General features: G+C 50.9%; 1 protein-coding gene across 7 annotated transcripts in view; it reads right to left on the reverse strand.

The window, feature by feature from the left end:
• Positions 1-25,967, reverse strand: part of RGS3 (regulator of G protein signaling 3) — a 127,676-nt gene that overhangs the window by 21,894 nt on the left and 79,815 nt on the right. The window contains exon 1 of one of the 7 annotated variants that reach the window (XM_067743585.1): positions 13,359-13,779. The exons of 4 other annotated variants lie outside the window; for them this stretch is intronic. In XM_067743585.1, the coding sequence (XP_067599686.1) occupies positions 13,359-13,412 (54 nt within the window). In that variant the 5' untranslated portion in view covers positions 13,413-13,779. 2 more of the 7 variants (XM_067743584.1, XM_067743586.1) reach the window with 2 other exon arrangements.

The raw sequence follows: 25,967 nt of genomic DNA on the forward strand, positions 1-25,967 counted from the left end.
GCTGGGCCGGGCTGGTGGAGGTCAGGGGGTGGGGGGTGAACTGGCGTTTCCCTCCATCTCAGGGTGGCCCTTACAAAGGATTTTCGGAAAGAGCCCTGGACATAATGCCAGAAGACCTGGGCTGGAATCCTGACCCCCTCATTTGCTAGCTGTGTGATCCCAGACTATCACTTCTGGGGACCAAGCCTGAGAAAGGACAGGAAAGTGCTCTGTGAAATGGAAAGTCGTCGGAGAAAGGGAGAGAGGCTACTAGAATTCCCACATGGCCATTTGACCTCCAGGCTTGCCTTTTGAGACGGGGTTGCTCCTTCAAGTTTGGCACGCCTCTGGGTCTCTGGCTCGATGCCGGCTTCCAGGAACCCCTGCCCAGCCTCAGTCAGCTCCTCAGGCCTGGCTTCTTGACACCCAGAGGCTGAAGCCACCGCCCTGCCACAGGGGCCTCCAGGCCGTCCTCCTTCCCTGCCCCCACTGCAACAAGTTTGGCAAAGTCCAGGAGAACGGAGGCAGCACCTTACAGTGGGGAGAGCTCTGGATACTGTTGCCCACTTCACACTTACTGGCTAGGTGACCTCGGGGGTAACCTTCTGGGCCCCAGTTTCCTTAGCCGTAACACAGGATGCTGTGCGAGGAGTGATGTACACCCAGAGCTCGGCACCGTGCTGGTACACAAGCACTCCACAGGTGGCAGCCGCAACCAGCGCAGCACGGCCCGCTTTGACATTTCCTTCCCTGGGTTTCCTCCGACTAGCCGATGACTCCCCCTTCTCCGCTACATCGCGGGCCTCTCGGGATGTGTCCTGTTCACTGGAAACTGCTCCAGCCCCCTCTCACCTCAGGCCCGCACGCTCCCTCGAGCACTCATCCAACTCCCCAGGCAACAAGTACCATCTGTACCATCTGGTCATGGACAACACCCAGTCCCCGCTGCCAGCCCAGACCTGTCCTTTCTCAGAATGTTCTAGGCTCTGTGGATACAAGAATAAGAAAGACGTAATCCCTGTCCTGATGGAGCTTACAGGCTGGAGAGGAAGGCCTGGCATGAACCAAGTCATCACCCACAGAAACAGTTTGAAAAACACTGATCCATAGTGAAGGAAAACTGTAAGGTCCCGTGAGAGAATAAAGGGGCGTGTGGGAAGGGCCACCCTGTGGAAGGACACTGAGGCTAAAATCTGCTCAGTGGGCGGGGACGAGCTCATGAGGGAGCAAACAGCACAGGCAAAGGTCCCGAGCCAGGACGGCGAGCACCCTGGGGGACAGAGAGGACACCCGTGTGGCTGGAGCCCAGGCACGGACATGGATACCTCCTTCCAGATATCCCACCAGTGCTCCCAAGTCAATGACCCCAAACTGAACTCCTGACCTTCCCCCAAGTCCATTCCTCCTCTCGGAGTCTCTGTATCAATGATGCCACCACCTGCCCGAACCAGAGACCTGGGTATCGTTCTCTCCTCACTGCCACCCCACGGCCAATCACCAAATCCTCCTTGATGGTCTCTCGTAAAATCTAAAAAATCTTTCCACTGGGGGAGGTTATGTGTGCGCAGGGACAGGAAGTATTGGGAACTCTCTGTACTTTCCTCTCAGTTCCTAAAACTACTCTGAAAAATAAAGTTGATTAAAAAGAAAGAAAAGAATCCCCTCTCACCGTCTCCACTTACCACCACCTGCCTCAAGACCATGACATCTAGCACTGGGATCGATGCTGACCTCCCCGCCGTGGTCCACGCCCCTCTGCTGCTTCTCTGTGCCCTGTCAGAGGAGTCTTCTAGATGCAAATCTGACCCTGTCACTCCTCGGCTTAAAACCTTGACGTGGCTCCCCATTGCCCTCCCAATAAAGCCCAAATTCTGTAGCCCTGGAAGACGCTGGGCTTTGTCTCTCCCTCTAGCCTCACCTCTCCCCCCTCCCCATTTTACGTGTTGATGATGCATGAATGAATGAATGGATGGACGAATGAATGGGCAATCCAATAAACTTCACAGACCGTCTAGATTCTTACTACTCAAAGTGAGATGCGTAAAGCGCAGCAGCAGCAGCAGTCCTATGAAATACAGAATCTCAGGCCTCAGTCCACACTTACTGGATCAGAACCCGCATTTAACCAAGATCCCAGGTGACTCATTTGCATATTCAAGTTTGCAAAGTACTGATCCAGACTATCGGTTCTCAACAGAGAGATATACTTTAGAATCACCTGTGGAACATTTAAAAATATCTATATCTGTGCCCAGTGCCAGACCTACTGGATAAGAGTCCCCAAAAGTAGGGCCCAGGCATCTTGACCTTTTTTTGACTCCCCAGAAAATTCCGGGAGCTGCCTCCATTAACAGACAAGGTGGCTAAAGCCCAGGGAAGGGAGGCAATGTGCCCAAGGTCACACAACAGAATCAGGACTAGAATCCAGACCAGAACCTAGTTTGGTACCAGTTCCAGTACACGGCACTTCCTCTGTAATGGAGCCCATGTGCAAGAGGCAGGACCTCGGCAGCCCTGGTCCAGGCTGGGCAGCTGACAAGCCTGCTAGAGTCAGCTACCTGTTCACGCTCCCTATGAAGAGAGGCCCAACTGCAGGAGGAGGGAGTGGAAGGAGGAGGAATTTGACTGCAGACTGAAAATTCTCTGTCCCTAGAGAATCACACAACAACTCACTGATCTGTCGGGGGCTCAGGAAGGCAGGCAACACCCCAGAGCAGGGAGCATACCCACTGTACTGAAAGCAGTACTGAGGCACAGAGGAGAAGCAGCTCACCAACATGCAGGCAAGAGGAAGCCCTGAGGAGTGAGAAGAGAGGGAGCCCTCTTAGAAACCTTCCCTGCTCTTGGCAATGTCACCTGGCTAGGTCAGAAGAACATGCCCTCAGGCCTGGCCTTTGGAGCGTGCTGAGATGCCCACCACCCTCCTGGACGATCAGCTTCTCACCAGGCAGGGGAAGCAGCTCCCAAGGTCTGGGTTTCCAGTACTGTGCCCCCCCGTCACCACCTCGCCAAACCTCTTCTCTTCTCGGGTCTTCCGTGTGCGTGGGGGGCCTGGACTCGCAGTCTCTGCCCCCAACCCCGCCGCCCCAAAGACCCCTTCTACACCTCCAGCCTTATGCTCATCTGAAAGCCACGCGAGTGGAGAACAGAAGTTTCCCCAGTCTCTTCCTGTCCCTGTGGTGACTGATGCCTCCGTCAGAAAGCGAGCGCGGCCCCATGGGCCTCTCCTACCCCACCCTGGGGCTCTCTGCTCAAGATCCAGTTCTCCTGTGAGTTCCACCACCACTCCCTTCCCACCTGACATCCTCTTTCTCTCCCTGATCCAGATGTGTGCACGTGCACTGTCTCATTTCCTTATTATCTCAACCTTCTGAAGTCCACTTCCTGCCCACCTCCTGCAGCCCAGTTAAATGCTCCCTGGGATACCCTGGCTAGGGGGCTCTCTGCTCTCCTGCCAATGCCTGGCCTGCACTGCTGTCATGGCCCCAGTCAGGTTCTGCTCTGGCTCATTAGGATTGTGTCCCTGGTTTACTCACCCCCACCCCAACCCCCAGAGATACTCAGCAAATACCTACAGAGCCCCAGTCCTGTGCCAGGGCCTGTGTGGGGCACCAGAGACAAACGGTGGCAAGACACATGTCTTTCCCCGAAGGCACTGGGTCTCCGGGTGAGAGAACCAGGTAAGGGGCCCATGTCAATCTCCCACCGACCCACCACCACCCCAAGGGGCTATGGAAGCACAGAGACAGCAGGAAAGACTGGGATGGCTCTTGCAGGAGGTTGGGAAAGGGATGGGAGAGGGTATCCAGGCCAAAGCCAGAGACAGCATGGAATATTTGAGGAAGTGCAGGTGGTTCCATGGAGCAGAAGCATGGCTATGTTAAGGAATTCGAACTTTACCCTGAAAGCGAAGTTTACTTAGTGCTGTAAAGATAAGGAAGGTGGAGCTAGAGATGGTGGAAACAGAAAACAGTGAAAAAGATGGGTGGAGAGGGGAAGAGAGAAAGCATTAATTGAGCATCTACTAGACAGTAGGCACTGCAACAGTTGCTTTACCTACACTTTCTCATGTCTAGCAACATTATGAGGTCGGTAGCAAAACTGGCCCCATTTTACAAATAAGGAATCTGGGACTCAGAAAAGTTAAGTAAGTTACACAACTTCAAAAACTGAGTAAGCAGAGGACTCAGAATGTAAACATGGTCTGCTGGCCCTAAAGCCCTGCTCCTTCTCCTGCCCCATGATCTTCTTTCCTGCCCCCTTCACTGCCCTTCCTCTCTCCCTCCCTCTCTGTCTTCAAAAGACCTTACCAAGCTCCCACCAGGGCCTAGGCACTGTGCTAGGCAGTGGTGAGCAATAGCGGATGCAGGGTCCCTGCTCTTACCCCAGATTAGTGGCGACTGAGGGGCAGGTGTCTGACTCGCCGGGTGAGGGCAGGACTGCTACGGAATTACATACACCTGGTGACCCTCCCAAACCACCTCCCGCCCGGGGACCCCTTCATGGGCGGGAGAGTCAGAAGCGTGTGGTTTCTCTACGATGTTCTACACTAGGCTGCTCAAACACGAAAGCTCTGCCAAGCTAGGAGGACCTCAGGGAAGGGCACACGTAGCACTGTGAGCAGGAGACCGGGACTGGGAATCAGGCAGGCCTGCGTTGAATCCCACTTCCTAACCGTGTGGCTGGGTCAGCGATGCCTCCCTCGCAGGGATGCCGTGACAGGGGGCAGGAGGCAGGACCTGGGGCACAGCAGTGCTCAGCCCATGGCCATGACCTTCCTCTCGACTCTCTGTCATGTCAGGCACCGGAGACCAAGCCCAAAATCTCAGGCTTAATTGCAAGCAACAGCTCGGATAACGGGGAGCACTTTCAGAACCAGGGGTGGAGGAGGGAAGCCTATTGCTGGTGAAGAACAGGGGTCTGGAGACATACAAATCCAGGTTCAAATCCTGGCCCTGCCACCGCCTAGCTCGGCGCCCTTGAGCAAGCTGCTTAACCTCTTCAAGGCTCAATTTTCTTATCTGTGAAATGGCGACAGAAGTAGCAAGTACCCAGACCATGATACTGTTGGGAGACCATCCAGATAGAGGGGCCTGGCACATAGTGGGTACTCAATAAACATTTGCAATTCCTGTAATCATCATCATCATCACCAGTCCCTTCCCCTGCATCCACTCCAGGAGAAGGCACTTGACATATTCGGACCACAGCCCTAGGGTGGGGACACTATTATTATCTGTACGTTTCAGGGGAGAAAACTGAGGCCCATCCCAAAGGCCCCGGAGGCTGGTGGGTAGCCAAGCTGGGTAAGTATGGCTCACTGCGTGGCTCTGGGCCAAGCGACTCCCCTCTCTAGGCCGCTCTCTCCTGGAGGAGGTCTGTCCAGCTCTGAATCTCACCCAGCCTGGAAGGGTCTGTTCTCAGGGCCCAAGGTGAGGCTTGGATCCTTGTGGGTGCATCAAGGGCGGGAGAAGCAGAAAGCACCCCCTTTCCAGAGATCCACCCCCCCATCCCAACCTTGTCCGTCTGCTCCAGTTCCTAAACTATTCCTCCTTCAGGGCCTGCAGTGCTGGTGGCACTGGGTGGCGGCTGGGGTTGGAGTGGCGGGAAGCTTTTCCACTCAAGGACACTGGAATGTATATCTGGCCACTGGACTCAGCCGCAAACCTGCAGCCAAAGGCCACCCTCCAAGACCCCAGGCACACTGCTACCTCTGCCACTGCTTCTCTGAAGAAGACAGGCTCTGTCTCTGCTGAGGGGGATGTCAAGGCTGGGTTTGTCTGGGTTGACAGCAGGCTCCAAACTCATCCTCCTGTCATGGGACCGTCTCTCATCTCTCTTATACGAACCTGACTATACTGCCCCACAGCTTAAATCCACCGCAACCCTCTGGTGTCCCAGCTCCTTCCCCTGTGTGTCCTGTTCCTGCCAACCGGCCTCTCCACCACACCACTTCTCCCCTCTTCCCTCCAGCCAGGCTGAACTGTTGGGAGTTCCCCAAGCACACTCCTCTCAGGCACCTCTAAATCTGTGCTCACTGTACTTCCTCCCAGAACCCTCTCCCCTCCTCTGTCCACCTGGTGAACTCCTACACATCCTTCAAAACTCAGCTCACCCTATTGCCCCTTGATTTCTGACAAAGGTGATAGGGACCGACAGTGAGAAAGGATGATCTTTTGAATAAATTGGATATCCACCCAGAGGAAATGAGTCTTGACCTCTACGTCCATCCTACGTAAGAATCTATCTCAGGTGGATTTCAGAGCTAAATATGAAACATAAAACAATAAAACATCCAGAAGACAACACAACAGAATATCTACAACCTTGTAATAGGCAGAGAAACAGGATTCAATTAGCATTCTCCACAGAGACAAAGAGTGAGAAGTTGGCTGCGTTAAAATGAAGAACTTCTATTCTTCAGAAAAGAGTGAAAAGGCAAGCCACTGAGTGGGAGGAGATATTTGCAATGTGCATATCCAACAATGAACACATATCCAGAATATTTTTTAAGCTCCCTCAAATCAATAAGAGGATCCAATAGAAAACTGGAGAAAAGACTTGAAGAGGCACTTCACAAAGAGACGATCCAAACGGCCAATCAACATACGAAAAGGTGCTAAACCTCATTAGTCATCAAGGAAATGCAAATTAAACCCACAATCAGATATCACAATAGCTAATGCCAATTCTGTTGGTGAGGACGTGAAGCAACAGGTGCTCTCCTATGCTGCCTGAAAAGGGTGTATTGGTGTCACGCTTGAGAAAATCATACAGTGGCCTCAGAATGGGAGAAAATATTTGCAAATGAAGCAACTGACAAAGGATTAATCTCCAAAACATACAAGCAACTCATGCAGCTCAATATCAAACAACCCAATCCAAAAATGGGCAGAAGACCTAAATAGACATTTCTCCAAAGAAGATATACAGATTGCCAACAAACACATGAAAGGGTGCTCAACATCACTAATCATTAGAGAAATGCAAATCAAAACTACAATGAGGTATCACCTCACACCAGTCAGAACGGCCATCATCAAAAACTCTACAAACAATAAATGCTGGAGAGGGTGTGGAGAAAAGGGAACCCTCTTGCACTGTGGGTGGGAATGTAAACTGATACAGCCACTATGGAGAACAGTGTGGAGGTTCCTTAAAAAACTAAAAATAGAACTACCATATGACCCAGCAATCCCACTACTGGGCATATACCCAGAGAAAACCATAATTCAAAAAGAGTCATGTACCACAATGTTCACTGCAGCACTATTTACAATAGCCAGGACATGGAAGCAACCTAAATGTCCATCGACAGATGAATGGATAAAGAAGATGTGGCACATATATTCAATGGAATATTCCTCAGTCATAAAAAGGAACGAAACTGAGTTATTTGTAGTGAGATGGATGGACCTAGAGACTGTCATACAGAGTGAAGTAAGTCAGAAAGAGAAAAACAAATACCGTATGCATACATACATATATATGGAATCAAAAAAAAAAAAAAAGATCAGAAGAACCTAGGGGCAAGACGGGAATAAAGATGCAGACCTACTAGAGAATGGACTTGAGAATATGGGGAGGGGGAAGGGTAAGCTGGGACAAAGTGAGACAGTGGCATGGACATATATACACTACCAAATGTAAAATAGATAGCTAGTGGGAAGCAGCCGCATAGCACAGGGAGATCAGCTCGGTGCTTTGTGACCACCTAGAGGGGTGGGATAGGCAGGGTGGGAGGGAGGGAGATGCAAGAGGGAAGAGATATGGGGACATGTGGGTATGCATAACTGATTCACTGTTATGAAACAGAAACTAACACACCACTGTAAAGCAATTATACTCCAATAAAGATGTTAAAAAAAAGAAAATTATACAGTGGAATCTACTAAAGCTAATTATATACAACTTTATGACTGAGCAATTGTAAACCTTAGGTATTTACCCAACAGAAAAGTATATTACAGTGCATCAAAAGACATGTATGAGAATATTCATAGTAGTACTATTCATGATAACCTCCAACTGGCAACAACCCAAATGTCCATCAATGATAGGATGGATAAATTGGGGCACCTATATTCACACAGTGAAATACCACACACAGTGAGGGTGAACAGAATAAAACTGAGTACAATAATACTGAAGGATTCACCATCAAAATGCTGATCCAAAGAAGTCAACATAGAAGAATACATACTCAATGATTCCACGAATACAAAATTCAAAAACAGGCAGCACTACTCAGTGAGAGAAGGCAAGAAAAGGGTTACCCTTTGAGGTGGCAGTGACTGAGGGGTGGGGCGCGGCCAGGGGCGGGGTAGGTTCCCAGGGTACTAGAATGTTCTGTTTCTTGACCTGGAGAGTTTATTCACTTTGTGAAAATTCATTGGCTACATACTTCTACCCTTGCTGTCTTTTACATTTCAATATAAAAGTTTATTTCAAAAGCAAATAAAAGCCCTCATCCTAGGGCCTGATAGCACATTCCAGCTGATTCCTCCCTCCCAGCCCCAAAGCTGCTGTGCCCCCTCCCATTCAGCAAATGCCCGCTCAGTGTCAGACTCCATGCCGAACACCTCACTTCACCCACATCATCCCATTCAATGACAGCCACCAGTAAGGGAAGGTGCCAGGGGTAGCCCCGCTGCCCCAATGCCTCAGTGTCAGACTCCATGCCGAACACCTCACTTCACCCACATCATCCCATTCAATGACAGCCACCAGTAAGGGAAGGTGCCAGGGGTACCCCCGCTGCCCCCATGCCTCAGTGTCAGCACGCACGCAGCCCTCTGCGTGCACACCTCATCTCATCACCCCAGTGAGGTTGGGCCCCTGCTTGAGGAAATGCAGGCACCGAGAGTTTCTGTGTCTTACCCAAGGGCACCCAACTGTAGAGAGGGAGAGCCTGCCCTCAAGTCCAGAGCCCATGCACCTGCATACAACATTATTCGGCCACCACTGTGATAAGTCGCAGCATGTGGATGGACACACACAGGCAATCTCTATGGTCAGGCAGGAATCATGTCTACACCCTAGTGGGGTGGGCAGACTGGGATGGAGACCTCCTCCTTCGATGGACAAGCATCTGTGCATCTGGATTCAGTCTCACCTCCTGCAGGGTCTCCCGGGCTGGGTTGGAAGCTTCCCCAGGGTTCCCTCTCCACGAGTCTCCCTGTCAAAGCTGTCTTGTTACCATCCATTACACGCCCATCCCTGGCACTAGATTAAAGATTGGACCTATACCTCCAGTACCTGGCCAGTGCACCGTACATAGTGGGTGTTAGACACATGTGGAGGGAAGAGAGGGAGACAGGCAGAGAAAGCAATTACAGAGCCGCTGTTTGAATCAACTGGGAACTTCATTAATCGAGGTGTGAGCAGTGAAGGTTTTGGAGCTCTGCGCGGACACAGTTACAACCCTTGACTAGAGGAGTGGGACAGGCACGCCACCTTCCATTCCAGTGTTCTCCCCGTGGCTGCCTCCAGCCTTTTTTCAAGGTTGTGGCCAGCCATTTGGCTCCCAGAGGCTCTGCCCAGCTCTTCCTCTGCCTTTCCCCATGCCTCCCACCCTCTGCCACCCTGCCCCGAGTGTGTGAGTTCTGCTATCAGCCCGAGGTTAACCCCACCAAGAGATAACCAAGGACGCCACAGAGAGCCCTGGCTACGTAGGGGAGAGCGCGCCCAGTTCCAAATAACTTCCTGCACTCCCCACCTTTCTAAGTTGGGAGCCGCTGACAGTTTTCCGGCAGCAGCCTGAGCCCCAGTGCCAGGTGCGGGCAGGCCAGCCCGTGGCAGAGGGAGAGGGGAGAAGCCCAAGGCCATCTGGAGCAGAGGGCACACCTGGCAACTCTCCACACGTCTGGAGTGATGACCTCGGCCCACTGCCGGAGGAAGAGGGTCTCCTGGGACCCCTTCTCTTCTCCTCCGTGCCTGGAAGCTCCAATTTCTCAAGCGGCTTGTGGCCCCAGCACTCCTTTCCCAATCCTGCCCCCACCAGCTGGTTGTTCAGGCAAAGGTGGCGACTCCCGGGGGCCGAGCCTGGCTGGCCTGCCGTGAGTGGCTCTAGCCTCTCCAGGCTGAGCCGTAAGCAGCCTCTTTATCCCTCGGAGGAATGACGGTTTTCCCTGAGCAATGACATCTTGGAAACGGCCTGGCTCCACAAACAACAACAAACCTCCCAGCCTCGGCCCAGGCTCCAGCTTGCAAGAGAAGGCTTCTGACCAGAAGGGCCTGAGGAACAGGTAGGGGGCCACTTCCCTGGGAAGCCGGACCCTGGCCTTGACCAATGACTCTCGGAACCCAGGAAGAGGAGAGCGTCTGCAGAGAATGGAAGATTCTCTGGATGCCTGGAAGGGGCCAGGCAATACCTGGTCCAGTCCCTGGTTGCTCCAAAGGGGAAACTGAGCCAGAGAAAAAAAGCAGAATTGCCTGAGATCATCCAGTGAGCAGGGACCAGCCTGTGCCTCAGTCTCCAGCCTGTTGGCCAGGCCAGGGCTTTCTTTACCTGCACACGCTGCTTTTTCAGAGGAGAGCCGGGCTCTAGCTAGTAAATGCGACAGTCCTGGAAAGGAATGTGTCACTAAGGGAGTCCCCAAAAAGGGAGCATCAAGGTGAAAGCCAAGTACTCTGAGTCATCCAGCTGGTGTGACGGAGAGAAACCTGGCGGGGGGGACCCGGAGACCTGGGTTCTTGTCCCTGCCGTGCTGCTGAGTCGCATATAACCTCAGGCAAATCCTTCCTTTCCTGCCTCAGTCCCGTATCTGTCTAGAAGGCAAACAGACTCAGCTATTCTAGGGCCTTGGGAGACTGAACAGGAAGAGGCTCTCAGCGCCCCTAGGAACCCAGCGGGGCGTGGGCATTCCCTCCTCAGCTACGCCTCTTCTGGGGGAGCCAGGCAGACCACTGGCTGAGAACCGCACGCTCCCCCAACCCTCCAATCCACCACCCTGGTTGGCACCATCCCAACAGGGCCCAATCTGAGCTCCAAGCTGCTGCAGTCTGTGCAAAGGACCAGGAGCACTGCATTCAAACTAGCTGGGGCTGCCCCTCCCACCCTCTGTGGCCCAGGCCATGGGATGGACACCACACCACCCAGCCCAGCACGATCCCAGCCCAGCTTTCCCTGTGGCCTCCGCCAGGCTGAAGCCAAGGTTCTCCCTGCCTTGTCTCCTATCAAAAATCCCATCCCCCAACCCGTGGCTCTGTAGAAGCAACCCTGCCATGCAGAAACTAGGACCCTTCCAGAGGGACTCCTCGCCAGGCCTCAAGCTGGTAGTGCCCACTGTCTGCCAGGCAGAGCTAGGAGATGGGTAGAAAGAGCTGACTTGGACGTCAGAGCTTGTCCTCAAGGAAACCCATCTGAGCCCTTTCCTATCATGCCCCAGGTCCCAGGCTGGGCCCTTGGGACCAAGGGATGAGTAAGGCTCAAATCCTACATGAATAAGACATGAAGCAACCACAGTGGGTACCACCACCAAGGGACAGACAGATTCCAACTGCAGTATTTGCTCTAGTCATGGAAGTCTGGGTAGGATTAAGACCTGGAGAGAAGAGAAGAGATGGGCTTTCCAGGCAGCGGGAACAGCACGTGCAAAGGCAAGAAGGCTAGGGGCTGGGGTGGTTTCACTGATACCAGATACTTATAATCAGAAGCCCCATCGACGATCTCTGGTTCAAAGAGACTCCCCAACAGGGGGTCACTCACCTCAGCTGCCCCCATCTTCACCATCCCCCTGCTGCAGCAGATGCCAGCCCGGGCCTGGAGCAGGCCCTGCTGTGGAACTTCGCTCCCTGAAGGGCCCGCCCTGGGCTAAGCCTTGCCACGTGCTAGGGCTGGCGAAGAGGGGAGGTGCCCCTTGGCTGGGCGTGGAGGACTCAAGCGGCCCTGGTGGAAACTTTGACTATGGCCGCAGTGCCCTGGCTGGGATGCCGCGGGCCCTGGCGGGTCAGACAGTGCAGCTCCTTCCTTCCAGGAGATATACCCACTCCAGCCACCTCGAGAGGGGAGCCAGATAGCCCCCAGCCGTGAGGCCTGAGGGCAGCAAGATGCTGCAAGTTTTTGGTGAGAGGCCCAGTGGCCCTGTACTTAGCTAGGCATCTCAAGCCAGGAACGCCACATTCAGAGCTGAGCACAGGGTAACGGCACCCACATATCCTGTCCTCACTGTTCCAGGAGACAGACGTCCTCCATCCTGGTCCTGGCCAGAGACCTGCTGTGAGAACTTGGGCACAGCCCCTCCCCTCTCTGGACCTGGGCTTTCCTCAGCCCTGAGGTCCCAGGGCACGAGGGTTCTTCTTGGACACCCCAGGACAAGCATAGAGATGTGAGGCCTCCAAGTTGATAAAAGAATTGGCCTCTGTCTGCTTACAGCGGCTTGCTCTGTGGGGTGAGCAGGTCCCTAACAATTATCCCCTTCCTTACTTACGGGTCTCAGCAGGAGCCAAAGGGGCAGGTGCAAGACCTTTCCCAAGAGGCTCAGGAGGCAGAGCATCTCTGCTTGTACTTCCAGTGAACATAACAGCCGAAGCCGCAAGGATCAGATGCGACCCCACCCCCAGTCCAGCCCCTGAGACCACCTCCTTCCCCTCACGGAACTAGGCAAGAACAGCCATCCTGGTGCCTCGTGTGTGGTCAGCATCCCTGACAAGATCGCCAGCAGCGCTGGCTGAGCGTTCCCTCCCTATGCAGTGGCCGGACTTCTGCTCACCAAACATTCATTTCCCTCAGAAAGAAAAGCCAGCTGACCAGCCTTGAAGTGGGAGCAGCACACAGCAGAAGCATGCCCCTAGCCCTGCAGGCTCCCTCCCACCCACCCCGAGACAGACAGACAGACAGACAGACAAGCGCGCGCGCACACACACACACACACAGCTATCTCGGAGCAGAACACACATGGTTTGGTTGCAACATGCCTACCAATGGCTGCCCTGGGGAAGAAACAATAGAAACAGGGGCACGGGGTGCCCTGGACAAGAGCCCCCCGCCCGCCATACACACACCCTGGCACCGAGGCACCTACCCAGCACACTCCGGCAGGGACCCGGGGATCCCTGGATGCCGCTGCTGCCAGCCCGCCCGCCCGCGCGGGTCTCCGCCCAGCTCCGCCCGCCCGCCGGCGGGCGGGCGGACGGGCGGGCAGCTGTGGCAGCTCCTGGTGGCGCGTCAAGCGGCTGCCTTCCGCAGACAGAGCTCCTTTGTGTCAGCAGGGCTATTCATGGACTTACCCAAGGTCCCCAGGGGCGCGATACCTGCCGGGAAAAGCCGAACCAAATGACCAGGTTCCCCTCCCACATCTAGGTGGCTTTTTCAAACCCTTGCATCACTCGTCCCGCCTCCTCTTCCTCTTCCTCCAGCGCGCTTCCAAAACACACACCCTGTCCAGCCCGCTGCTGCCACTCTGGAGAGAGGTTGGACTTCTTTCTTCCATCAAATAGAAAACTCTGTAATTTCCCAAGACACTTTCATCTGAAAAGGAGCCCGGGATGTCTCGAGGAAGAGTCCTCGGCCACCCCGTCCTTCAGCCTGCGAGGGGCCCGGACGGCTCCTGGGTTACAGGCTCACACGCACCAGCCCTGGCTCCCCTGCCATCAGTCCCCAGGCCCGGGGCTGGCCCCCCCGGAGTGCCGCTCTGGAGGGAGAGGCATCTATGGCTCACAGCAGCATTCCCTGGCACTGGGATTCCCAGCCGGCTGTTCCCCACACACATCCCAAGGGCTCCCCCAGCTGGGGCAGCGCGACCCCACTGGCCGCAGCTCCGGCTCTCCGGCAGGACCAGGACGGAGCCAATCATGGAAACCTCCCGGCGCCCTCCCACCCCCACATTGCTCTCGTCCCAGTGGGTGGCTGCAATTTAACCCAGGGTCCTGCAACCGACCGGCGCTGACTCCAAGAATGCCACCGCCCCCGGGGGCCGGGGGAGCGGCTGCTTCAGTCATCTCCCAGCAGCACCATCAGCGCAGCCCAACACACATGTTTTTGTTTAGCACTTCTGTGTGCCAAATCCGGGCAAGCAGAGATGGACAGAGAGCTTGGGGCTTCCTCCCCCCGGGACGGTGGCTGCGAGAAGCATGTTACAACAGCCCAAGAGTCAGGATCACAAGTGAAGGAGAGGTCCCTAACAGAGGGACCGCGGGGGGCAGAGGAAGAGCACTGGACTGGGAGGCAAGGGTCCCCAGCTCAGGTCCCAGCTCCAGCCCTGGTTGACTGGGTGCGCTGAGCAAGTCCCTGCCCATCTCTGAGCCTGGATTTCCTCATCTGTAAAATGGGGCTGACAACCCTTGACCTACCCACCTGAGGGGTTAACAGAGGATTCAGCGATCCCGGGCCAGGCACCATTTTGAGAGTTCGGCCTTCGTTAATTCATTTAATCCTCATCGGCACCTTGTGAGGCAGGTACTGGTATTACGCTATCTGCAGATGAAGAATCCAGCGTAGGGAATGGTAGTGGAAGCTGCCCACAGCTTGCTGTTTGAAGACCAGTAGGATCTGAAGACCGGTAGGTCCAGCTCCAGGGCGCCCACTCGAAACCACCGTGCAGCCCCACAGGAAGCTGTCCTGCCAGCGCAAAGCTGTTTGATGCTGAGGCTACGGCTGCTGCAGTTGGTTGTCTGATTTCAACAAACACACCCTGGGCTGCGCCTGGGGCTCAGGTCAGGGGTGTCTGTCCCATAGCCAGTTCCAACCTGAACATGCTTACCACCCAAGTGGCAGGCAAACTGGATGTCAGCCCAGAAAAAAATGGGGCAGGAGGAGCCCCTATCCTCCTTTCCCACCTCACCCTGCCTCGGCCACCCTAGGCTGAAGTGCTGTCCCTCTGCCTCTTAGTCTCCCTGTACTAGTCTCAAAGTCTCTGAATGTCTATCTCTGCCTGCCTCCTTGACCCTGTCTCTGACTCTCTATTCCTGTCTCTCTCACACATACCAGCATGTTCACGCATGCTGACATAAGAAAACATCCTTTATTAGGGTCAACTTGGAACAGCCCTCATCTGAGCTGGGCACTTCCCACTCCAATCAACACTTTGCCTTGTCCCTGGGGGCAGAGCCAAGGCAGTCCTTGCAGGGCCCAAGAACCCTCCAGATTGGAAGGCTCTCATCCTGCAGGTTCCTGGGAAACAGGGCCCATTCTTGTCCTGGGAAACTAAGGAGGTGAGTCTCAGGAGACGGCCAGTTCCAATGGGAGGCTGATGGTTCCCAGGGCGGAATTTCTGGTGCTTAGGATAAGATTCCTTAGGGTGGAGAGCCTGAATATAAGGTTCCTTGAGATGAGAGAAGTCTATGAGTTCAGCTGAGTCTTCACCTCTCAATCAACAAACAGTTTCGGAGCACCAACTACGTGCCAGGTTCTGTGCTGGGCCCTGGGGATGCGGTGGAGAACAGGCAGAAAGGGGCCCTGCACTCGCCAAGCCGACAGCTTAGTGATGGAGACAGACATCAGGCTCACAGTCAGACTAGCCAGCCCATCATCAGACACTGTGCCAGAGCAGCCCTGCCAACCCAGGGCACTGAGTCCAGAACAGATCCAGAATGCATTCATCAGTACTCTGGACCACAAGGACAGTGAGGAAAGGGCACAGCACTTCAGTGTCCTGAGGCCCAGAAGCAGGCCAGGCCAGGCTAGGAGAGCATCTAGTGCCTGGGGAGCCCAGGCGGCCACTGCCCACTGCCTCTCCATAGCTCCAGACACAAATCAACAAAGCATGTGGACCCTCCCAGTGTACAGCCTGGGGCAGGACGGGAGAGTCACTGTCAGTCAGGCTATCTAAGCCAAAAGGGTCCTTGGAGAGCTTTCACTCTATAAATATTCCCTATTTACAGCCAGAGAAACTGAGGCCCAGAGAGGGTTAGTGACTCTCCCAAGGAAACAGAGCAACTGAGAGGCAGGGCTGGGACCAGAGCTTGCTAACTGCCAGTCCAGTGCTCCTTCTGTTGCACCCCAATGCTTCTCAGACCTATGTAAATGATGGTGCTATTCAGTACAGGAGGACTTGGGATCTAGGGAACAGCGAGATCCAGGTGGCCCACAGGCCACAGGATCAGCACCTGGGCCCTCAGAGCCTGGGCCCCATTTATTGATCTCCATATTTTATTTAACAAACACTTATTTGACGGTACGTGTCAGCACTGTTCAGAGCACTTCCCAATTACTGACTCATGAAATCTTCATAACCCTATCAGATATGATGTCTACTGTCCCCATTTTACAGATAGTTAAACAGAGGCGGAGAGATAATGAAACCTGCTCAAGGTCACCAGTAAGTGCACAGCTACAGATCAAACCCAATCCACTATCCGCTGTGCCCTGCCCCACTGCACAGGGCGGCCATGGAACAGAGCCCTCCAGCTACATACTGAGAAGCCAGTTGGCTATACAGCCCAGCCATGCAGGCAAACGTCTCACTGTTCAGGCAAGCTGGCAGCAGCTTCCAGAGCTAGGACCAGGGAGGGTTAGCAGGGAGCCAGTGTATGTGCACCTCTCATTTTAAGAGAAGCAGCACCCCCAGGCAGAACCCAAGGCTCCAGGGAGATGCAGCAGCAGCAAGATACAGCCCAGACACCCCAGAAAGGCCGTTCCCTGCAGCTGCACCGCAGCAAGGCTCCATCTGTCTTCCCTCACTGCCTCCACTGTGTTAAGCCTGGTCCGCTCGGAATTGTGTTCGCAAGACCCCATCATGAACCCTGCACAGACGGAAACCCACCCACCTTCCTTCCCCGCGCAGACTCCACCTGGGGGAGACTGAACCTTGGCAATACCCTCCTCAAAAAAAGGAGGGTACCTGCCAAAAGCTATTTAATGAGCTTCCCTGTCCCGATTTCTGATCCAAAGTCCACTGGGATTTTATTCCAGGGTGGGGAGGAGAGTTATGCCACTATGGCAGAAACTGGGCACAAAGCCAGGGAGATGTGGTCCCAGGAATTCCAGAGCTTATGACAGACTAAGACCACCCCCAGCCCCCACCAGCAGCTGCTCAGGCTTTCACTGCCTTGGACAATGAAAGGGCCAGGCCTGTGCTTGGGTGATGGGGGTAATGAAAGCCAGGGCCGGGACACACTGGCCCCGACCTGCCCCTGCCCCACCCTGTTGCAGAAGAGGGCAAAGGCCCTGGGCGGCCCAGGGGAACTGTGGAAGTATCTGCATATGCCCCTCCAGCCCAAGCTTTGAATCTGCTAACCCACTTAGGAAGTTCTGGGCCTAAGACTCATTGGGTCTTACAGCCTTGGTTTTGGGGTCTATAGTCTCCATGCAGAAATGCCATCCCCACAGAAGAGTGGGCCAAGAAACATTTATTGGTTATTTCAATAACTACTGAATCCCTATTATGTGCTGGAGCCTGTACTCGGAACTATGGACACAGGCAGGGAAGCAGCCTGCTCCTGGGATCTGACTTGGAGGGTGGGCACAGCTGACCCTGGTGCTGATGCTTAATCAGGAACTGTCCTGCCATGTTCTGGCCTCTATGACCCTAACAGCAGGGCAAGGGACACAGTCTCCCACCGCTTGCTAAGGGCATGCTCCTGGCTCTTCCTGGGGGCACGTGCTGCAAGTGGAGTGCAGGTGAGTAGCACAGAGCAGGCATCCATCCTCAGGTTCAAACCCAGGGAGAGTTTTGGCCTGTAGTCTGCAGAACCCAGGGCAGGTCCCTTCCCCCTTACTGGTCTCAGTCTTCCATCCCTAAAATGAGGCCAGAGATGGGTGTCCAGTAGCGCCCCAGTTTCACTCCTCCCCTTCAAGAGTCAGTCCCAGGCCCCACAAGGTCCTCTCACTAAAGGATTAGGTTCTGTCAGTGGTATTTAGAAAGAGCACAGACTTTGCAGCCTAAAAGAATCTGAGTGTGAGTCATCTTCGGCAAGTCGCTTTAATGTCTCTGAGTCTCGGTTTCCACATCTGTAAAATGGGGCTATTACCATCTGCCTCAATGGGCCCTGCGGAAGACTAAATGAGATAGTGCATATGGAGGGCCTGTTGCTCTGTTGTCATTGTTGCTGCTATCATCTGTCAAAGGACAGAACTGATCTTGAGTGGGTTGGTGAAAAGAGTAATGTTAGGACTTTCCTGGTGGCGCAGTGGTTAAGAATCCACCTGCCAATGCAGGGGACACGGGTTTGAGCCCTGGTCCGGGAAGATCCACATGCTGAGGAGCAACTAAGTCCGTGCACCACAACTACTGAGCCTGCACTCTAGAGCCCACGAGCCACAACTATGGAAGCCCGCACACCTAGAGCCTGTGCTCCGCAACAAGAGAAGCCACTGCAATGAGAAGGCCGTGCACTGCAACGAAGAGTAGTCCCTGCTCACTGCAACTAGAGGAAGCCCACGTGCAGCAATGAAGACCCAACGCAGCCATAAATAAATAAATGTATTTAAAAAAAGAAAAAAGAGTAATGTTAAATGTGAAAATATCTGTTGAGGGTCTAATAGATGAGAGCCTAACATGGTGCCCAGTTCTACTAATAGCTGACAATCACTAACATTTATTGAGCAACAGGCTACTATCATCATCCCCATCCTACAGATGGGAAAACTAAGGTACAGAAAGGTTGCATGGCAAAGGCAATGGCAAGATAGGCAGCATGGCACCAAGGTGTATGCTCTTAAGCTGTATTCCCGCCCTAATTCATGTTCCCCAAATGTCTCCGCCCTTCACATGTGTCTCCTCCTCAGCAACTTCAGGCAGCAAGGGCAATCCCCAATCTGCTCATGGGAACTGCATCTCCCAACGACAGCCAGGGGAAGCCCACGTGCAGCAAAAGCCAGTAGACAAAAGTCCCCCCGGAGAGCTGGTCCTGAGAACCGTCGCTGGCCTGGGGCACGCATCACAGCCACCAAGCATCATCCTGACCTTGGGCGCTGCAGTGGCACAGGATGGCCAAGAGCCACGACCATCTCCTTTCCTGGCCCCGGTCCAACCAGCCACTCACTGGCCTGGGATTTCAGGCTCTTGGGAGCAATCCTCGACCCAATGTGCTTGTGCCAGCTCCAGGGTCAGGCCGTCTTGACTACTGGAGTTCCTGAGAAGTGTTCGGCACAGATGTGGAGGTCAGCCCTGTGACCTTGGCCGCTAAATGCAGTTCACCCCCGGACTCCCCCGAGTTCACCCCTTGCTTGGACTGTTGGGCCTAAGGCCGGGTCACCAAAACAGAGGGTCAGCAGATGAAAGACTGGACTGAAATGCTGGCTTTGCTGCTGTTTTCTGTAGGACCTGGGGCAAGGCCAGTCCCCTCCTTGGGCCTTAATTTCCCTGTCTCTAAAATGGGTGCTAGGGTTGGACGAGATCAGTGCCACCCAGCATGTGGTCTGCAGGATGCACTGGTCCATGAACTGCTTGTTACTGGTTTACAACAAGATAAGCAGCAAAATCAAGAGTGTTTGGAAACTTCTGTGGCAACTTGACATTGCCATGACATCCAAGTGCAAGACAATGGACAGGTCTGATTGAATACTTATAAGGCTAGTTCGGGTGCTGTCAAACCAGCATGAGATATCATATACAGTGTGTGTTTTAACAAAAGTATAAGGCTCTTCACCGCAGGTGATTTAAGAAGCCCTGGTCAAAAATGTCCTTGTTTCCACGAGAACTCACTAACTAGGCCTCTAACATAGCACTCACACCTACAGCGGGACTCATGATCCTGTCACCCAAATGTTTCCCTCTCCACTGCTGCCAGCTCAGAGAACGGCACCACCAATCACCTGTTTGCCTGAACCAGACTCATGGGCGTCATCCCTACCCCAAACTCTCCCCCCACCCACCTACTCACCAGATCTTGCAGATCCCACATCCTCCACATCATGCGGATCTCACCTCTCGATCCCTGCTCCCTGCACCCTAGTCCAAGGCACCAGCACCTCTTCCCAGGGTGAGGGCAACAGCCTCCTAACTGCTCCCTGCCTCTCGCCTTGCCATCCTCTACGCCATTCTCATCAACAAGGCTGTGAGCTTTCTATGACACACATCAAACACAGAGCTCCCAGCGCCCCAGGATAAAGTTCAGACTCCTTACACAGCCTCTCGGACCCTGAACACTCCTCCAGCTCACCTCGTGCTTCCTTTTCCCCTCCCTCATGCCCCCACGCACACTGGTCTACCTTAAGGTCCTCACCTAGAGTGATCCTTCCTACATCCCAGCTCCTGCCCCTTGCCTCATGTCCCTGACCAGATCCTCCCAGTAGGTGCCCTCACTGGGCCTTCTGTCACAAATGTCATCTTTTCATTATATATTGTTCATACTTGGTTGGGGTCTGTCTTTCCTCCAACTGTCCTCTACCACACTAGACTATTAATTAGCCCTATGGAGATGAGAGCTATGTTGGTTGATGAACCACAAAGTAGAGGACATTTGCCTGGCCAGCTTCTATCTGTGCTTCTTTGCCATCTGAGGAAGCACCCGTCCTTCCCCCACTCTCAAACCAGGTGATTCACGTGGAACTGACCCATCTCCCACTCCAGGGATGGCCATGTGACCCAGGCCACAGCCAATCACTTTATCCCATCCTATTGTCTTCAGTGACTGGGATAGGCACATGGTCCAGCTTGAACCAATAAGACTCAGACCCAGGATTATTGCTGAAATGATTGAGGGAGTCAGACTGTAAGGCCTTCATCCTGGTATTTCTGGCAACTATCTTCCATCACTAAGGGAGTGAGCCAATACATAAGCAGGTAGAGCCAAGAGATAGAGCGGGTGAAGCCAGTTCTTGGTGACATTGCTCAAGGTCTCGAATCCAGCTATGCCTGAAGGCTACCCTCCTAAATCCAATAAATTCCATTTCTTGGCTGAAGCTAATTTGAGTTGGATTCTTGTCACTTGCAACTGGAAGATTCTTGCCTAATGTGTCCTGAATCACCAGTGTTTAGCACAGTGTCTGACATACAGTAGGTACTCTGGAATTATTTTTTCATTCATGCAGTCAGTCAACAAATATTCAGCAGTGAGAAGGTGACCGGGTCTGCTTTATAGGAAGAATCATCTTGGCTGCTGTTTAGAGGGGTGACTAACAGAACAGGAGTAGGAACCAGGAGATCCACCAGGAGACCATGCAGTAGTACCAGGGACAGAGATGAGGCCTGAAGAGCACGGCTGAAGAGAGGGAAAAGGGGGGAGGGGAAAATTCCCAATTCCGAATTCACTGGAGAACCTCTGATGATCTCTGCTTCTCTCTGGTCCTCAGTTTCTCAATCTCTTTCAGCTCCTTCATTCTAGCATCCCTATGTTTTCTCCTACTGCTTATAGAGTCCCTAGCTGTCAACACTCAAATTTGTACTGAAGGGTATCGAGGTCAGGGTCAGGGTCAAGTCTGGAGGTTGGTTCTGACAGGCAGGGAATATAGCTCAGTAGCTAAGAACACAGGTTCTGAAGCCAGATGCCTGGGTTTGGATCATGGACTATACCTCCTAGCTGTGAGACCTTGTACAGTCTATTTAACCTCTCTGTTCCTTTGTTTCTTCACCTATAAAATGGGAATAATAACAACAGTGTTAAGCAGATTGCATATTACAGCAGAAGGAAAGTACATTTGATAAATATTAGGTGGTATTATTATTATTATTTGTAGTAGGAAATCCAAAAAGAGGAAATTTTAAAACATAGAAAATAAATTATTCCAAAAATCAGTAAAAAATTTCCTTGAACTAAGGGAAGACTTGGGTCTTCAGACCAAAAAGGCTTACCTAGTTAGTACCAGGAAAAATTACCAAAAGAGAGCAAACAACTAGAAATAATCTGGGGAAATTTCTAAATTCCAAAGACTAGAAAGAGAAATCCTGCTTGCTTCCATAAAGAAACTTTAGCAAATCAAGTGAGTACTGCACTTCTCACAACACCAAATGCTGGGACAATAGAGCCTTTCTCTCAGGTTTCTGGGGGAGAAGGACTATTAAACTAGAATTCACTACTCAGGCAAAAGATGACTCAAATATGAGGGCAAATATTTTCAGACTTACAAAGACTAAGAAAGTATGCCACCCACAGATCCTTTCTGAAAAATTTACTCAAGAAAGCTCTCCAAACCAAAATGAATCAAAATCTAGAAGTCAAGAAAAAGATGCTGTGGGATACAAGACACTGGCAAGCAATGAAGCCAGAAACATTTATACACTTAACTACAGATGACATAATTGATAAGTTAAATGCAATTTTAAGTAAATGATTCTCAAAATGCAATAGAACTAATGTTTAAGAATAATAACAATCAGAAATAAAATTTCAGATGATTTCAGCAATACCTAGGAGTCATGGAGAAGAGCAAAGAGAAGTATGGGCCAGCTTATTATGGGTTGTAGGACATGAGGACATGCTATTATAGATCTGGTGTCATTCTTTTTTTTTTAACATCTTTATTGGAGTATAATTGCTTTACAATGGTGTGTTATTTCTGCTTTATAACAAAGTAAATCAGCTATACATAAACATATATCCCCATATCTCCTCCTTCTTGCGTCTCCCTCCCACCCTCCCTATTCCACCCCTCCAGGCGGTCACAAAGCACCGAGCTGATCTCCCTGTGCTATGCAGCTGCTTCCCACTAGCTATCTATTTTACATCTGGTAGTGTATGTATGTCCATGCCACTCTCTCACTTCGACCCAGCTTACCCTTCCCCCTCCCTGTGTCCTCAAGTCCATTCTCTAAGTCTGTGTCTTTATTCCTGTCTTGCCCCCTAGGTTCTTCAGAACCATTTTATTTTATTTTATTTTATTTAGATTCCATATATATGTGTTAGCATATGGTATTTGTTTTTCTCTTTCTGACTTACTTCACTCTGTATGACTGACTCTAGGTCCATCCACCTCACTACAAATAACTCGGTTTCGTTTCTTTTTATGGCTGAGTAATATCCCATTGTATATATGTGCCACATCTTCTTTATCCATTCATCTGTTGATGGACACTTAGGTTGCTTCCATGTCCTGGCTATTGTAAATAGAGCTGCAATGACCATTTTGGTACATGACTCTTTTTTTTTTTTTTTTTTTTTTTTGCGGTACGCGGGCCTCTCACTGTTGTGGCCTCTCCAGTTGCGGAGCACAGGCTCCGGACGCACAGGCTCAGCGGCCATGGCTCACAGGCCCAGCCGCTCCGCGGCATGTGGGATCTTCCCGGACCGGGGCACAAACCCCGTGTCCCCTGCATCGGCAGGCGGACTCTCAACGACTGCGCCACCAGGGAAGCCCCATGACTCTTTTTGAATTATGGTTTTCTCAGGGTATATGCTCAGTAGTGGGATTGCTGGGTCGTATGGTAGTTCTATTTGTAGTTTTTTAAGGAACTTCCATACTGTTCTCCATAGTGGCTGTATCAATTTACATTCCCACCAACAGTGCAAGAGCGTTCCCTCTTCTCCACATCCTCTCCAGTATTTATTGTTTGTAGGTTTTGGGGGTGTCATTCTTGATATTGAAATACGTTGGTTAAAGAGATATGGGTAAAATCACCAGCAGCCTAGAATTAGGGTGTGTAACTTCAGAGGAAATTTTACAGAAGAATAATGAGAAGTTAGCCTTGGGATATTTAATACTACTAAAACATATTATGAAGCTACAGTGATTAAGTCTCAGTATGATGTAGAAATAGACGAATAAATGAGGGAAACAAGCGAATTCAAAAATCAACCCACCAATGTGTGGAAATTTGGTCTATGATAAATGAGTAAAGGAAGGATAACTCAAAAAAATAGGTTTGGGGCTTCCCTGGTGGTGCAGTGGTTAAGAATCTGCCTGCCAATGCAGGCGACACGGGTTCGAGCCCTGGTCTGGGAAGATCCCACATGCCGCGGAGCAACTAGGCCCGTGAGCCACAACTACTGAGCCTGCGCATCTGGAGGTTGTGCTCTGCAACGAGAAGCCGTGACAGTGAGAGGCCCGCGCACTGCGATGAAGAGTGGCCCCCACTCGCTGCAACTAGAGAAAGCCCTCGCACAGAAACGAAAACAAAAGGAAGGAAGGAAGGAAGGAAGGAAGGAAGGAAGGAACGAAGGAAGGAAAGAAGGAAGGAAGGAAGGAAGAAAGAAAGAAAGAAAGAAAGAAAGAAAGAAAGAAAGAAAGAAAGAAAGAAAGAAAGAAAGAAAGAAAGAAAGAAAGAAAGAAAGAAAGAAAGAAAGAAAGAAAAAGAAAGAAGCTTTCATTTAAAAAAAAAATAGGTTTGGAAAAATTGGTCAACCACTTGGGGAAAAAATTAGTGAGAGTTCCATCTGACACCAGACACTAGATTAAGTGCAGATGAATTAAAAATATGAACGTAGGCCTTCCCTGGTGGCGCAGTGGTTGAGAGTCCGCCTGCCAATGCAGGGGATATGGGTTCGTGCCCCAGTCCGGGAAGATCCCACATGCCGCGGAACGGCTAGGCCCATGAGCCAAGGCTGCTGAGCCTGCGCTTCTGGAGCCTGTGCTCCACAACGGGAGAGGCCACAACAATGAGAGGCCCGCATACTGCAAAAAAAAAAAATAAAATAAAGATGAATGTAAAACATAAAAGGTTAAAAGTACTGGAAAAGTATACAGAAGAATATTCGTTATAATTTTGGAGAGGAAAAGGCCTCAGAAAGTATAGCCCCCTACCCTCAAAAAACAGACTTGACTACAAAAATATTTGATTATTAAAAAATGTTAACTTCTGAATGATAAAAGATACTATAAATAAAGTTAAAAGATAAATAATAAACTGGAAAAAATATTTGTAACCTACATAATAAGCAAACGGTTAATATTCTAATATTACAAATAAAACAAATGCCCCAGTAGAAAACTGGGCAAATGATATGAACTGATGAGCCGAAGAAGAAATATAAATGGCTAATAAATGTAAGAAGAAGCCCAACCTCACTAATAATCAAATAATTATATACAGCCACTATGGAGAACAGTATAGACGTTCCTCAAAACACTAAAAATACAACTACCATATGACCCAGCAATCCCACTCCTGGTCATATACCCAGAGAAAAACATAATTCAAAAAGATACATACACTCCAATGTTCATTGAAGCACTATTTACAATAGCCAGGACATGGAAGCAAACTAAATGTCCAACAACAGAGGAATGGATAAAGAAGATGTGCTACATATATACAATGGAATATTGCTCAACCATAAAAAGGAACAAAACAGTGCCATTTGCAGAGATATGGATAGATCTAGAGACTGTCATACAGGGTGAAGTAAGTCAGAAAGAGGAAGACAAATGTCATATATACTATTGCTTATATGTGGAACCTAGAAAAATGATACAGATGAACTTATTTGCAAAGCAGAAATAGAGACACAGATGTAGAGAACTTATGGATACCAAGGGGGTTGGGGGTGGGATGAACTGGGAGACTGGGATTGACATATATACACTACTATGTATAAAATAGATAACTAATGAGATAACTAATGAGAACCTACTGCATAGCTCAGGGAACTCTACTCAGTGCTCTGTGGTGACCTAAATGGGAAGGAAATCTAAAAAAGAGGGGATAGATGTATATGTATAACTGATTCACTTTGCTGTACAGCAGAAACTAACACAGCATTGTAAATCAACTATACTCCAATAAAAATTAATTTACAAATTTTTTTAAGTAAAAAGAAAGAGGGAGAACTTTAAGACTGTGAAAGGTTTATATGATATACTAAGTTTATGTGTATGGAAAAAATACTTGGAGGAACACACCAAACTTACAGCAGTGGCTATCAATGGGGAAAGGGCTTGGAGAATGGGAGATTTTCTTTATTTTATTCAGCTCAGCAATGTTTAGGATATATTTGTACAAGTTTTGTACAAGTATATCAAGGAATATATGTAATGCAAATAAATAAATATTCCCATTTGTAATATAAATAAAATTTTTCAATTTCCTCAAATAAGTTTAACAACAAATGTGCAAGACCAGTATGGAAATTTTTTTTTCAAAACTTTACTTCAGAAATCTTAAAAGAAGATTTGCATAAATGAAGAGACATAATTCTATTGCTGGATGGGAAGACAGTGTTGTATAGACTTC

The sequence above is a fragment of the Pseudorca crassidens genome, chromosome 7 (assembly GCF_039906515.1).
Source record: "Pseudorca crassidens isolate mPseCra1 chromosome 7, mPseCra1.hap1, whole genome shotgun sequence".
Lineage (NCBI taxonomy): Eukaryota > Metazoa > Chordata > Mammalia > Artiodactyla > Delphinidae > Pseudorca > Pseudorca crassidens.